The sequence below is a fragment of the Callithrix jacchus genome, chromosome 18 (assembly GCF_049354715.1).
Source record: "Callithrix jacchus isolate 240 chromosome 18, calJac240_pri, whole genome shotgun sequence".
Lineage (NCBI taxonomy): Eukaryota > Metazoa > Chordata > Mammalia > Primates > Cebidae > Callithrix > Callithrix jacchus.
In genome coordinates, this window is record NC_133519.1 from 44,037,474 (window position 1) to 44,051,459 (window position 13,986).

Consider the following 13,986-nt stretch of genomic DNA (forward strand, 5'->3'; position numbering starts at 1 on the left):
CTTACCTAGTCTCACATGTTTTCCAGATAGTTCAGATCCTTCCTGCTGCTTCTTATTTCATTCTTTTTTTTTTTTTTTTTTTGGCAGATTTTCTCTTTACGATGTCATAGGTGGAGCTATTCAAAATATTCCAGATTTATCTCAATCACGTGGAGGTATAATGAGGACTATTTCTTTGTTCTGGACACTTCTAAAAACCTCTTTTCCTAGATATACTCTCAACTGGTAATTCTAGGGCCAGATTGTAACTTGTCTCTTGGAGGCTTATTCAAGCCCTCCCTTTCCTTGAGTTTCTGGGATTTCTATCCTACCATGTTTCCTGGCAGGAGATTGGTATTATCTCTCCTCAGGGGAATGTGAAAAGCACTGTCACTATCACCCTAACAATGCCAAGTAGGTAATTAAGAACATCCTCTCTTTCAAGTGTGCATTCATCAGCAGTGATTCAAAGCAGGTTTGTAGCAGTTCTGGCAAAGTCCAAGCAGTAGTCTTTCTGTAACCTCCTGAGGGCCTCCAGGTGGCTGGTACTATTTGTGCCCCCCTCCCCATGTGCCTTTTAGCAGTTGTTCCTGGGCAGCAGCAACTGGAGGCCCTCATAGCTGTCTCTGTGGCAAGCTTTTCGATCTCAACAGTAACTGTCACCAATGATTACTTTATTTTCTACCAATATTAACAGAAAAATATCTTTAACAAGCTTTTCAGATGCCTAAAGAATTATCAATAACTATTCCCAGAGTCACTGAGAATTAGGGAGGTGAAGCCGGGAGAGGAGGTCTTCTTTAGAAGGGTTTAAAGTTCAGGGAAGTACCGTGAGTGCTCACTCCCCCTGGACACGCTGGTGGCGCTGTTGCTTGTTGTTCCCCACTGGATTCCTGACTCCCAAGCTAATTTCTTGTTTTAACTTCCCTTTTCTACCTAGGAAAACATCTCTTCCTGACTTCCTCATTTTCACCTGGAATATAATGCTTGAATCCATTTAAAGTTACTAGACACCTTTTTCATTATCTTTTACTATGAATTTCATCTTGCTCATGGTTGTTCCATCATTTAAAAATTAAAGATAATACAGCTTCTTTCGTTTGTTCATTTATATTTTTATTAACTGGACAAATATTAAGTAGTCTGATGAAAGTTCATAAAGGAATGACTGGGATGTAAGGAAATGATTACAGCCTCCTTTTTTTCTTGACCACATGGACAGGCAACTGGAGTCCATCAGTTTAACCTTTTTATTCTCATCAGTCAACATTTATGCTATGAGTACAACTGAATAGGCCAGTCTTTAATTTTCTTCCATATTCTCACTCATAGGCGGGTGATGAAAAATGAGAACACATGGACACAGGGAAGGGAGTACTACACACTGGGGTCTATTGTGGGGGAAATAGGGGAGGGACAGTGGGGTGGGGGGGAGCTGGGGAGGAATAGCCTGGGGAGAAATGCCAAATGTGGGTGAAGGGGAGGAAGGCAGCAGAACACACTGACATGTGTGTACCTATGCAACTATCTTGCATGTTCTGCACATGTACTCCAAAACCTAAAATGCAATAAAAAAAAAATAATAAAAAATAAAACTTTTATAGTCGTATTTTAAGCCTTTAACTCAATTTAAGTGTAGCTTCAATGACACATTATATGTATTTCTGCCATACTTTTATATATATCCTGGATTATATGTCCATCTTTTAATATTTTACTGTCGTTTAATACAGGATTATTAACAACGTCTCATGTAATCATGTAATTTTTATTTAAGGTGTTTTCTTCTTATCATTATAGATATTACTTTTTTAAAATGCTTAGAATAATACCTGGCACAATGTTTGCTAAATAAATACATTGTTAGTATAGATTTAATGTTTATTAATGTTTATTTCCAGTATTCCTTTTGATTGTATTATACACTCAAAGACTGTTGTATCATTTTTTTCCTCCAAGAGTATATAATTTCCATTTATTCTGTTGGTCATAAATTAATCCAGGAAAGCTATTTGTCTCACTAAAAATTTCTCATCCACCATTCCAAGAATTGAGCTATTACCCTTTATTTAACAGAATGAGATCTCCAAAAGAAGCATGGACAGTAGAGTTTCCTCATCTCTGCAATATCAGGCCTTTTTGAAAAGGGAATTATAAAACATCATTTCTCTACATCATATATACACACTATTTGGTGGGGGCAATCTTCATGTTGTATTTCTGTTACAGTGACTTTTTTTGCTCTGTCTTCATTTCACCCTAAAACTCTCCCATATCCAGTCCATAGGATTAATACAGTTCCTGTCCTGCCAACAAATTACTGTGAACTCACTAGTCAAATGCTTTACTTACTATATTCTGAATGTTTACATAAAAACAACTTTGGGGCCGGGCACGGTGGCTCATGCCTGTAATCCCAGCACTTTGGGAGGCCGAGGCGGGTCGATCACGAGGTCAAGAGATCCAGACCATCCTGGTCAACATAGTGAAACCCCGTCTCTACTAAAAATATAAAAAAAAATTAGCTGGGCACGGTGGTGCATGCCTGTAATCCCAGCTACTCAGGAGACTGAGGCAGGAGAATTGCTTGAACCCAGGAGGCAGAGGTTGCAGTGAGCCGAGATCGCGCCATTGCACTCCAGCCTGGGTAACAACAGCGAAACTCAGTCTCAAAAAAAAAAAAACAAACAACAACAACAAAAAAAACCCAACTTTGTTCAAATTTTACCACAAGTCTCTTAAGACCCACCGGGATTTTGAGGCATTAACTAACATAATGTCTTCATATTTCCATGCCAGGAGAAATATCTTGAAAGTAGCATAGTACCTAGGATTGGACATTATTGTCATAATTAAAACTTTATTTCTCCTTGATATATTTGATATTTAATAATTTCTGATTTCATTGTGTAATACCACAGGACTTTAATTTCTTATTTAGGTACCCCTAAACCAACCATCAAATGGTTACACAATGGTAGAGAGTTGACAGGCAGAGAGCCTGTCATTTCTATCTTGGAAGATGGCACATTGCTGGTTATCGCTTCTGTCACACCATATGACAGTGGGGAGTACATCTGTGTGGCAGTCAATGAAGCTGGAACCACAGAAAGAAAATATAACCTCAAAGTCCATGGTAAATGTAATTAAACTCATGTAACTGACTATGTGTGCCAAGTCTCCAGTTCTTAAATGTTTAAATTAGTCTCTTGGTGTAGTATCATTTAATATTAATGTGAATAGCTGTGACACCAAAGAGAAATCTGATGGTCTGATTGCATTTATTGTTTGATTTAAAATTTCATGTAATTTTTATTGTGATTTTATATTATTCAAAGTTCAAATGGTAGAAAAAGATAACATAGTAAAAGGTCTCTGAGCTGAGTCATCTACTTATCCTCTATTGGGATAAAGGAAAGTGTGTGTGTGTGTGTGTGTGTGTGTGTGTGTGTGTGTGTGTGTATCTCCCCAAAGATATTTTATGCATATACAATGAACTATTTTATCCTCTTTTTATTTATAAAAGCACACATATAATAGAACATTATATTAACATTCTTCCCCTTCTCTATTTCACTGAACAGTCTATCTTGGAGATTATTTAATGTTCCTAACTATAGCATCTCATTGTGTAGATAGATACACAATGATTTATTTAACCTTTTTCTATTAATGATGAGCATGTAGATTGTTAACAGTTGTTTTTACTAACCTTTAATGAAATCTTATATATATGTCATTTCACATAACTGAAAGTGTATATACATATATTAAACTTTGATGAATACTAGTTTCTTTAGACACTGGGTAATATTCATCCCCATCAACGAAGTAGTTAGTCTCATGTGACTTAAGACTCCAGAAGCTTATATTTTGAGTAATATGTGGAATAAAAGTAGATTCTCCCTTAAATTTATCCCAAATTTAATCCTAAATTTAAAGCCTTGAAATAATAAAGTAAAAATCCAATAAGGGTTGCTATTATGAATACATTGTTCAAGACTTTTTATTTTACAAGAAAGCATATGCTTAAATATGTCTAGCTTGTCTAGCCATCAAATATCTAAGAATCTACTCTATAAAGGCCCTTATAAAGAAACTCTATAAATAATATTTATTATAAAACTACCTGGCTATGACTCCTCTCTTTTTGCAGTGCCTCCAGCAATTAAAGATAAAGAACAAGTTACAAATGTGTCAGTGTTGTTAAATCAGCTGACCAATCTCTTCTGTGAAGTGGAAGGCACTCCATCTCCCATCATTAAGTGGTATAAAGATAATGTCCAGGTAAATGGAGTCATTCATATATATGTAATTCCTCGCCTCTGTATCTGAAGTAAAGTGCTCAGATGTTCGTTTCATACTACTACTAATATAAACATTCTACTTCAACTTTTAATCATGCATTTTTATTAGGATTGGAAATAACACTGACCGTTTTGGCCCTTAAAGGTGACTGAAAGCAGCACCATTCAGATTGTGAGCAATGGGAAGATACTGAAGCTCTTCAAAGCCACTCCAGAGGATGCAGGAAGATACTCCTGCAAAGCAATTAATATTGCAGGCACTTCTCAGAAGTACTTTAACATTGATGTGCTAGGTAAGAAATATATCCTTTAAAAAAAAGAGCTACAATTCAGAGGCATTTCTTACCTAAAATAGAGCTGACTATATGAAAAAGTAAAGAGAAAAAAAATAAATTTACAGAAGAAATAGAGTTTCATTCTATTATTTTTGTCCTTATTATTTGTTCATCAGAACCATATGATATAGACATTTTGAAGGGTTTCGTTATTTATAATACAGAGATGACTTTGAAATACTCAAAAGTAGTACTACTATCTTGTGTAAAATAAGAAATTATTACTCTTATCAATTTCTCCAGTTAGGTAGGCAGGATATTCTCTGGGAAGTGGCTACAACAGAGTGATACCGAATATAACACAATCGTGCTGTGCACAGCCTAAAGCTGCTAGGCTGTGCTTGAACTGGAGAAGGTAGTAAATCCACTTTCCCCTGCATTCTAATTAACTCTTGTAACTAAGTCAGTCCTGATTCTAATTAAGTAGGGAGCAGCTGTAATAAATTAGGATGTAAGACATTTTAATGGTAATCATATATTTAAAATTTTATAATTTTAGTTTGTGAAATTATATTTGCCATTTAAAGTTCATTTTGTGATAAAATGACTTTCTTCCTTTTCAGTATTTTCCTTCTTACAATGGGCATATAATTCATAAGTCTTGAGTAGAAGTGAAGTTGAGGAATGACACTGCATAAAAATTATATTCATAAATTGCTATAACATAAAAATAATTCCTCCCATTAGTCTTCTCAAAGCCTGAAATTTTTTTTTCCTCAAAATCACTATTATTATATTTAAGTATAGGTTATGAAAACAAATTAAGAAATCATTCTTATCATGAGTCTTGTTGGCATCATTTTCATTGGTACTCATCTGCTCCCTTGACTTCGAATTCCATCTGTCTGGTGATGACTCCCAATTTTTTTATCTCCAGTTCAGACTTTTTCCCTGAGCCTAGGGATAGATAGCTAATTTTCTCCATGCTATTGTGACTTGAGTGAGAGTCCCAGTGAAAGCCAGTTCTGGTTGCCTTCATTGATCCCCATTCTAGGAACTGGTACCTCCGTCCACTCAGTTGCTTATTCCAGAACCTCCAGGTTCTCACTACTACCTTTTCCCCAATATTTCAAATCTACATATTTCCTGTTACGTCTACTTCCTAATTCTTTGGTGACCAACTTCTTTTCATCCTTCTGTGAAAGTCTCTCATCATCTATGAGCTGAATTAATGTAATGGCCTAAGTGCTCACCTGAATCCCCTTTTTGCTACTGTAATCCATTCTTCACATACGAGCTCATGTGGTCTTCAAACACAAATATGATTACACCTCAGTCCTTCCCTGCTGAAATCCTTTAGTGGCTGGTCATTTTTCTGAGGATGAAGACCACTTTAAGATGGTATGAAGGGAGATGATGAGAGAGTCAGGGACGTATTCAGGAGCTCTTTAATATGCTTGATAATCCCGAGAATAAAAACTAGCACATTCTTTTTCATGTTATATTGCATATCAAATTTACTATCTTAGTTTTTTAAAAGACACAGGTAATATATTTCAAGTAGCGCAACAGTATATGTAGAATTTGAATAAGAGTGATGTTCATTGTCATTCATTATCCAAAATGTATAGCAGTAGCAAATTACATTATATAAGCCTCACTGATCACTTACATTCTAAACTACTTTCGCATATGAGTTGAATACACCCAAACATGAATCCTATATATCATAATTCTTGCAGGTAATTGTCCTGCTAGCAAATATTTCATAAATACGTTTCTACACTTAAATTTAACATTGGTACACAGAAATGATATGAAAACATATTATATGGTATTGTATTTTTGTATAGAAATCATTGACTGCTTTCTACCCCATGCCACTCTTTTTGCTGAGTAACAGATTTTCATAATAAACTGTCTTTGTTCAAGTTCCACCCACCATAATAGGTACCAATTTCCCAAATGAAGTCTCAGTTGTCCTCAACCATGATGCCACCCTTGAATGCCAGGTCAAAGGCACTCCCTTTCCTGATATTCATTGGTTCAAAGATGGCAAGTGAGTATCTTTTCTGTATTTATTGTAAGGGTTCAATTGATAGGAAAAAGATGTGTAAATGCACGTGGATTTTCTTCCTCTTAATTATTTTATCACATAGAATATTACTAAACGAGCATAAAGGAAAAACAATATTGCTCAAAAACTCCTCAAAAATCTTGTAATATCTTTCATTCTTATGAATTAAAGGTTCCTTATAAATGGTGGGAATTCATTTTAGAAACATAGGGGAACTCAAATGTAATATATGCTAAATATCCTCTGTCTAAAGGCTAACAGTGAAAAATGCAAGATCCAAATGTCAGATAATTTTCTTTTAATGTGGAATTGACTTATTAAAAGATGTCATAAACATCTTGTTTATGACAGCAAGATGAATACTAAGCTAGTTCTGTGTTTGGACAAAAAGGAACTACAGATATTTCTCAGACTCCAGCTCTAAAGGGCTGCTTAGGTGTGCCTACATCGAAATGGCTGCAATGGTCTGTATTGGTTGTGAGAATTTATTTCTCAAATGGGGGTCACGGTTTGTGTATTATAGTTTCTGGGAGCAGATACCTAAGGCCTAAGTAGCAAATAGTCAAGATTTGTGGTATATAAAATAAAAGATTGTATTCAAGCTTTTTACAAATCAATAATAAGCACAAACAGCAACATAGAAAATATATGGAGGACAACAACAGGCAGTTAAAATATAGTTTAGCAATAAACATATTAAAAGATATTTACCATCAATAATTTGATGAATAATAGAATTTTGTTCTTTATGGGTCATATTGGCAAACAAAGCAAAGGTTTGAAATTATCAAACCTTGACTAGATGGGAAATCAAGATATAGTGCTCTGATGGGGAGAATGTAAATTAGTGTCTTAAAAGGCAACTTGTTGGTATCTATTAAAATCTGATGCTCATACACTGTGATGCAGTGTCCGGGAGATGGAAACAGTCATGCATATCCACAGAGAGGCTTATACATTGATACTCACTGTGACGGCAGAAAAGTGGTAACTGGCTAAAACCCAACATTGGGAGAATAGGTAGATACCTTATAGCGTAATCATCTTATGGAACACCGTGCATCAATTAAAGAGAGTAAGATCAAGCTATGTGTACCAGAAATATCTCCATACCTGTTGTAGAGTGAAAGAAAAGCAGAACAATAACCTGATACCACTGATATATTAAAGCTTTAGATTTCTTTGGGAATGGATTTATGAATATGTTTGCATATAAACAAATTTACCATCTATTTTATTTTACATATATATGTAAAATATGTTTTATTTTTGACCATCATTTTACATTTATGAACAAAGATGTTTGTAAATATAAATTTATATATGAAAATGTTTATAAATGTAAAAAACACGTGGAAGAATACAAATCAAACTCATAATGGGGAGAAGTCTAGAAAGCAGACTCACATTGCGGGTCACAGACCAAGGAGAATTCTTCTCATCACAGTGCTTACATTTTTGTTTAAAATGATGTTACTTGTACAATTAACAATCAATAAAAGTTTCAAAATTACTTAAATTGGAGTAGCATATTGTCAAGTATTTCTTTAAAAACTTAAAATGTGGCCAGGTGGTGGCTCATTCCTGTAATCCCACATTTTGGGAGGCCAAGGGAGGTGGATGGCCTGAGGTCTGGAGTTCAAGACCAGCCTGGCCAACATGGTGAAACCCCATCTCTACTAAAAATACAGAAATTAGCCAGGCATGGTGTCAGGCACCTGTACTCAGGAGGCTGAGGCAGAAGAATTGCTTGAACCCGGGAGGTGGAGGTTGCAGTGAACAGAGATAGCACCAGGGCACTCCAGCCTGGGTGACAAATGTGAGACTTCATCTCAAAAAACCCAAAAATACAAAAACCTTAAAATGCACTAAGTGAAGGTATTTTATTCTCTTAACTTTTGAGAGCTATATACAAAGTGTCACAGTAAGAAATAGTAAAATGTGCTACTATAGAAAATGAAATGTTTTCCATTTAATTTTGTAGTCTGACTAGAGGCTTGTGAATAATGGCATTGTGTCTAATTATTCATTATGTGGCTAAGTCATTGAAACTTTTAAAAACTAGTATGGATATTCCTGAAAAAAGATTGATGGATTTTAAAGATATGAGTCTTAAGATGTCATAGACTTTAACAACCAAATTTTAAAATGAAACCGCTGCCAATTACATAAACTGTGCATTTTATAGTAGTCAGTAAATGACTCTGAATAGTAGAAAAAGACTTTCTTGACAACCATATACAAGCATCTTTTGACATAAATATCTTTAAATATTTATGATTATGTAAGCATTTGTATTTATTACAATACTTTTAGAGAAGCTGGCATGATCATTGCCTTTTGTAAATAATAACCATTCATTATATTGTTAATGCTCTTCTAGATATTATGATATTGGTTTAAAAATAATATTTGGTCTGAATTTTCTGTAATATTAAAACTCTTAATTTTTCTTTTCCAGGTAATGGTAGAAATTTTAGCTATGCTAACCAAAAACTTAAAAAAAATCTAAAAAACAAAATAAGATAGGATGAATGAATAAAGCAAATAATGACACTACTGTATTTCTATTAATATTATTAAATAATTTAAGTTTGAAATGGAGAAACTTTTCATCTCAAAGAGATAATTATGATTAACTTCTGTTAATAAAGTGGTCTAAAACTTTCATTCTTCTGAATAGGAGTATTAATCATATCATTTTATTTTTTCAATGAACTTTCACTTGTATTTTTAGCTTATATTACATAATGATTTTTGTTTTGATAAAGAAGAAATATGAAAAACTGAAAACAGACCCATAGCATACAATTTTATTTTTTCTAGGCCTTTATTTTTGGGTGATCCTAATGTTGAACTTCTAGACAGAGGACAAGTCTTACATTTGAAGAATGCACGGAGAAGTGACAAGGGGCGCTACCACTGTACTGTGTCTAATGCAGCTGGGAAACAAACCAAGGATGTAAAACTGACTGTCTATAGTAAGTGCGATTTTCTTATGCTTTTTATTGTCAACTCTCATTTTAATTTGAAAAGCAGGGTTTATTCTACTGGTAACTACTCTCTTATTTAATACTGAATAATTCGGAATACTACATACTTCAAGAGAAGGAGGAGCCTATCTTCATGTGTTTTAAAAGGCCAGAATATTGTAGCAAATTTTAATGCCTTTTTTCATTAGATATTAATTTCTTCAAATGGTCTAGTGATTTGTCTATAATCTCACTTAAAAAGAGCAAGGATTTCCTAATTGGTTAGCATATGCACAAACTAAATGTCTGTATCTTTGAAGGAAACAGAACAAACTTTTAAAATTATAGAGACTTGTGAAATTGAGTGAAGTTGTTGATATGTAGACAATTCAATTATTCTATTTTAATTCTCTCGTGGCCTCCATCCTGACCATGTAATTATCTTTCCAATGCCTTATGTGTTTTTGCTACTGTCTTATTTTCTCTAACATTATCAGCTTTCCCTGAGGAATGTGATTGCCAAATTCATTTTAATTTTTACCAGTGGAGCCATACATAGGCACGTGAATATTGTTTCCAGCACAAAGATTTATACAATAGAAAGGAATAGAACTTAATAGATCTGTAGTACTCACTGCACTAGCTTCTGTCTTTCCATGGTGTATGATGCTCAAGGAAAGTTTAGATACCTCAGAGTGTCACCCTCTCATAGGATCTTCCCAATTAAAAGCAGCCATCTACTTACTCTGTATGATACTGTGCTAGTTCCTTTTGTTTTTGCAGCACACATCACTATCTGATATTTGATTGCTTAATTACAGTGTAATTTATTTATGATCTATTTCTCTCCAGGGAATTTAAACTTGGTCAAAGCAGGCTCTTGTTATGCATGTTCCCTACTTTAATGTCTGATACATAGCATGTCTCAAGAAATACTTGCTAAATGAATGAATGGTCTAGTGTTACACTGTCTAATATGGTAGCTACTAGCCACATGAGGCTATTGGGCACTTGAAATGTAGCTAGCCCAAACTAAGATGCAGTGTTATGTAAAATGCACATCAGATATCAAAGGTTTAATATGAAAAGATGTTATATATCTAATTAATAACTTTACATTGATTATATCCAAAATAATATTTTGGATATATTGGACAAAGTAAAATGTATTATTAAAATTAATTTCCTCTGTTTCTTTCCATATTTTTTAATGTGGCTACTAGAAGATTTAAAATTATATATGTGAGTTTGTATTGTATTTCTGTTGTACAACACTGGTTGAGTAATTAATAAGAGCTTGTGTTGAGGCCCAGCCACTGCCACTGACTAGCTTTGTGACTTTGGATAAATTTCCTAACCCCTCCAGACTTCAGTTTTTCTCAGCCTTAAAATGAGGATAATAATAGCCCTATGTAGTAGTGTTATTCTGAAAATCAATTGTTAGCTATTTTACATGGGTTATTGAGCTTCTAGTAAGAGCTCAATAAATGTCATTCATTTATCATTATATAATTAGTGATTGTATCATCTTAAAACTTAACGTACATATAGAATCTAGCTCGGTTTCTATATAATTTAATTGCTTTTTAAATCTCTCTTGTTAAATGTTGCTATCTTTATGTAAAGTCCAAATAGCTTTCTTGAATCAAAGAAATTCTATTTAATGCAGGCTTTTAAATCATTTATATCTATTAATAAAAGCCTTTGGAAGTAATTAGTCATGAAAAGACATGTTCTCTAAAAAAGAATAACATTGCTGAAAGATTAACTATACAAGCATCCAAGTTAAACAGAAGTGCTATTGCTACCTTTGGCCTCCCACCAGAGCCACACATTTAAACAATAGGTGCCATATTTTTCCCAAGCATTTGAGTAGTCTTCTCTGCCCTATTGTATTGTTGCCAGGATCTGTGATGAATACATTTTGGTGATTCAATAAATAAGACTCTTATTTCCATGGGACTTGGGTTCTTTCATTTCAGATTCTCTTGTTCACTCTGTATGATGCCTCCAGGCACCCAGAAGAGAGGACTCTATAATGATTAAACCTTCTGGGATGGTCTGAGATAAAAGGCATTGTAATTTAGTAACGTTTTGAGTATTATAATTCAGGAAATAGTGCCATTTCCTCTTTAGCAATGCTCCATCTCTTAAGCTTAAATTTATTTCACTTGTGAAAATGCCTTTGTTCTTAAAATGGAAAAAAGTAAAACAGATATTATACTTTGGCTAACTGTGAAGAATATGAATGTAGATTTCAAATTCAGGGTGTGTTTCATGCTAGTTGATTCATTCCTTTTCCTTACTTACACACTGATATGAGATTGAAACGGGGTTGATTCACTTGCAAGGTATAAACGAACATTGTGCCTAAATAAGGAAAGAAGTTGAGGCAAAATAAAAGGGAAAAATAAGAGACGGAGGGTAAAAAAGGAAAAAGAAGAATGTCAAAGAGGGAAGAAAGTACATGAAGTTTTAATATCCTATCAGGAGACTGTACAGGTTTACAACTAGTAGGTCTGAGACAAAGATTTGTAAACTGAGGTCCATGGATGAGGTTTGGAGGTCTGAGAGCTTCCCTAAATCAGCAGTCCCTAACCTTTTTTGCACCAGGGTCTAGTTTTGTGGAATGAAACTGCTCCGCTGCACATCATCTGGCATTAGTTAGATTATCACAAGGAACCCGTAAAATAGGGTTCGCACTTCTATGAGAATCCAGTGCCCTCACTGAGCTGACAGGAGGCAGAGCTCAGGTGGTAATGCTTGCTCGCCCTGTCACCTCCTGCTCTGTGGCCTGGTTCCTAAGGAGCTGCACATTTGGATCCTGGATCCGTATTCTTCCGTGGCCCAGGGGTTGGGAACTCCTGCCCTAAATTTTATAAAAGTCTTGGGGTGCGGGGAAAGAGAGAGAGAGAGAGAGTGCGTGTGTGTGTGTGTGGGGGGGTGCATGGGTATATCTATACATGCATATACATATGCATATGTGTACAGCTTAATGAGCAGTGTATTCATAATTTTTATTTGTATTCCTTTCCCTCAAATGGAAGTATAGCTTGCTGGCAATTATGTATGAATTAAAATGAAACAGAAAGTGAAATACTTATGGATTTGTCAAATTTAAGCATTAGATAGTATGTTATTACACCATCAGATACAAATATTATTTGAGTAATTTTTTCATTTTTATAAGTACAAACTTTTAAAATAGATCCTTTCTGATACAAATGATATTCCTTTCTAAAACATTCATGAAATATATAGATTTGTTTGAACCTGTGTTGTTGGTTTCATTAATATATTATCCAACTAGTTAGGCTAGCCAGTGATTTACGCAATTTGAGCCAAAGTCTGATAGGCATTTATAGATTAACCTATGACATATATAATCTCAATCAAAATTAAAATTTAAAGCATGAGTAAAATACTTTTTCTTAGGGTTTCAAAATGGTAGCTTGAATTTGTATTAATTAATTATCTATAGCAGGACTTGGCAAACCTTTTTATAAAGGGCAATATAGTAAATATTTAAGACTTTGCAGACCATTCAGCAAAATCAAGGAGATAATATAGGTACTTATACAATAAGAGAGAAACAGATTTCTACAAAATTATTTGGTGGTGAAATTCAATTTCTTTGATAATTTTTTAAAATATAAATTTTTTGTAATACAAGTCTACTACTGAGAAACAGAATTATTTGGGGAAAAAACATTTCACTTAAATGAAATTTGAAGTTAGTGTTCTCTATCATCAAAAACAATTGCAAATGTTCTGTTACTGGTGTTTTTTTTGTTTTGTTGTTGTTGTTGTAGTTTTGGGACAGAGTCTTGCTCTGTCACCCAAGCTGAAATTCAGTGGCAGATTCTCTGCTCACTGCAACCTACGCCTCCTTAGTTCTCCTGCCTCAGCCTCCTGAGTAGCTGGGACTACAGGCGTTTGCCACCACTCCCATCTAATTTTTTGTATTTTTAGTAGAGATGGGGTTTCACTGCGTTAGCCAGGATGATCTCCATCTCCTGACCTCGTGATCTGCCTGCCTCGGCCTACCAACGTGCTGGGATTGCAGGCATGAGCCATTGCATCTGGCTTACTGGTGATTTTTATGTAATGAAATAGGTTTAAAAAAAAAAAGGTAAAAAAGTTTCAAAGATGAAACTTTGAAAATGTCTCTTCATACAGATAAGTACTGCCTAGTACTGATATTGTTTCACAGGCATATTATTTTAATCATGCATATTCATTGCCTGGAAGGCATTTACAGAATTCTGTTGTATTCTTCTCTTGGTATTTGACTTTTATCATGTCATCAGACTGCTGATTAATAAATTCTAGGTGAAGGTTAGATGGAAAGCTCTCACTTTTAAAGCTAACGAGAT

The 13,986-nt window shown here is 34.4% G+C and overlaps 1 protein-coding gene across 12 annotated transcripts in view; it reads left to right on the plus strand.

Moving 5' to 3' along the window:
- Positions 1-13,986, plus strand: part of HMCN1 (hemicentin 1) — a 532,161-nt gene that overhangs the window by 342,682 nt on the left and 175,493 nt on the right. For all 12 annotated transcript variants that reach the window (XR_013529004.1, XR_013529005.1, XR_013529007.1 and 9 more), the window contains 5 exons: positions 2,921-3,115; positions 4,136-4,266; positions 4,432-4,579; positions 6,494-6,620; positions 9,465-9,619. Coding sequence is in view for 8 of the 12 variants with exons in the window: in XM_035280045.3 (XP_035135936.3) it covers positions 2,921-3,115; positions 4,136-4,266; positions 4,432-4,579; positions 6,494-6,620; positions 9,465-9,619 (756 nt within the window). In the remaining 4 variants the exon portion in view is untranslated. The remainder of the gene's footprint in view (positions 1-2,920; positions 3,116-4,135; positions 4,267-4,431; positions 4,580-6,493; positions 6,621-9,464; positions 9,620-13,986) is intronic.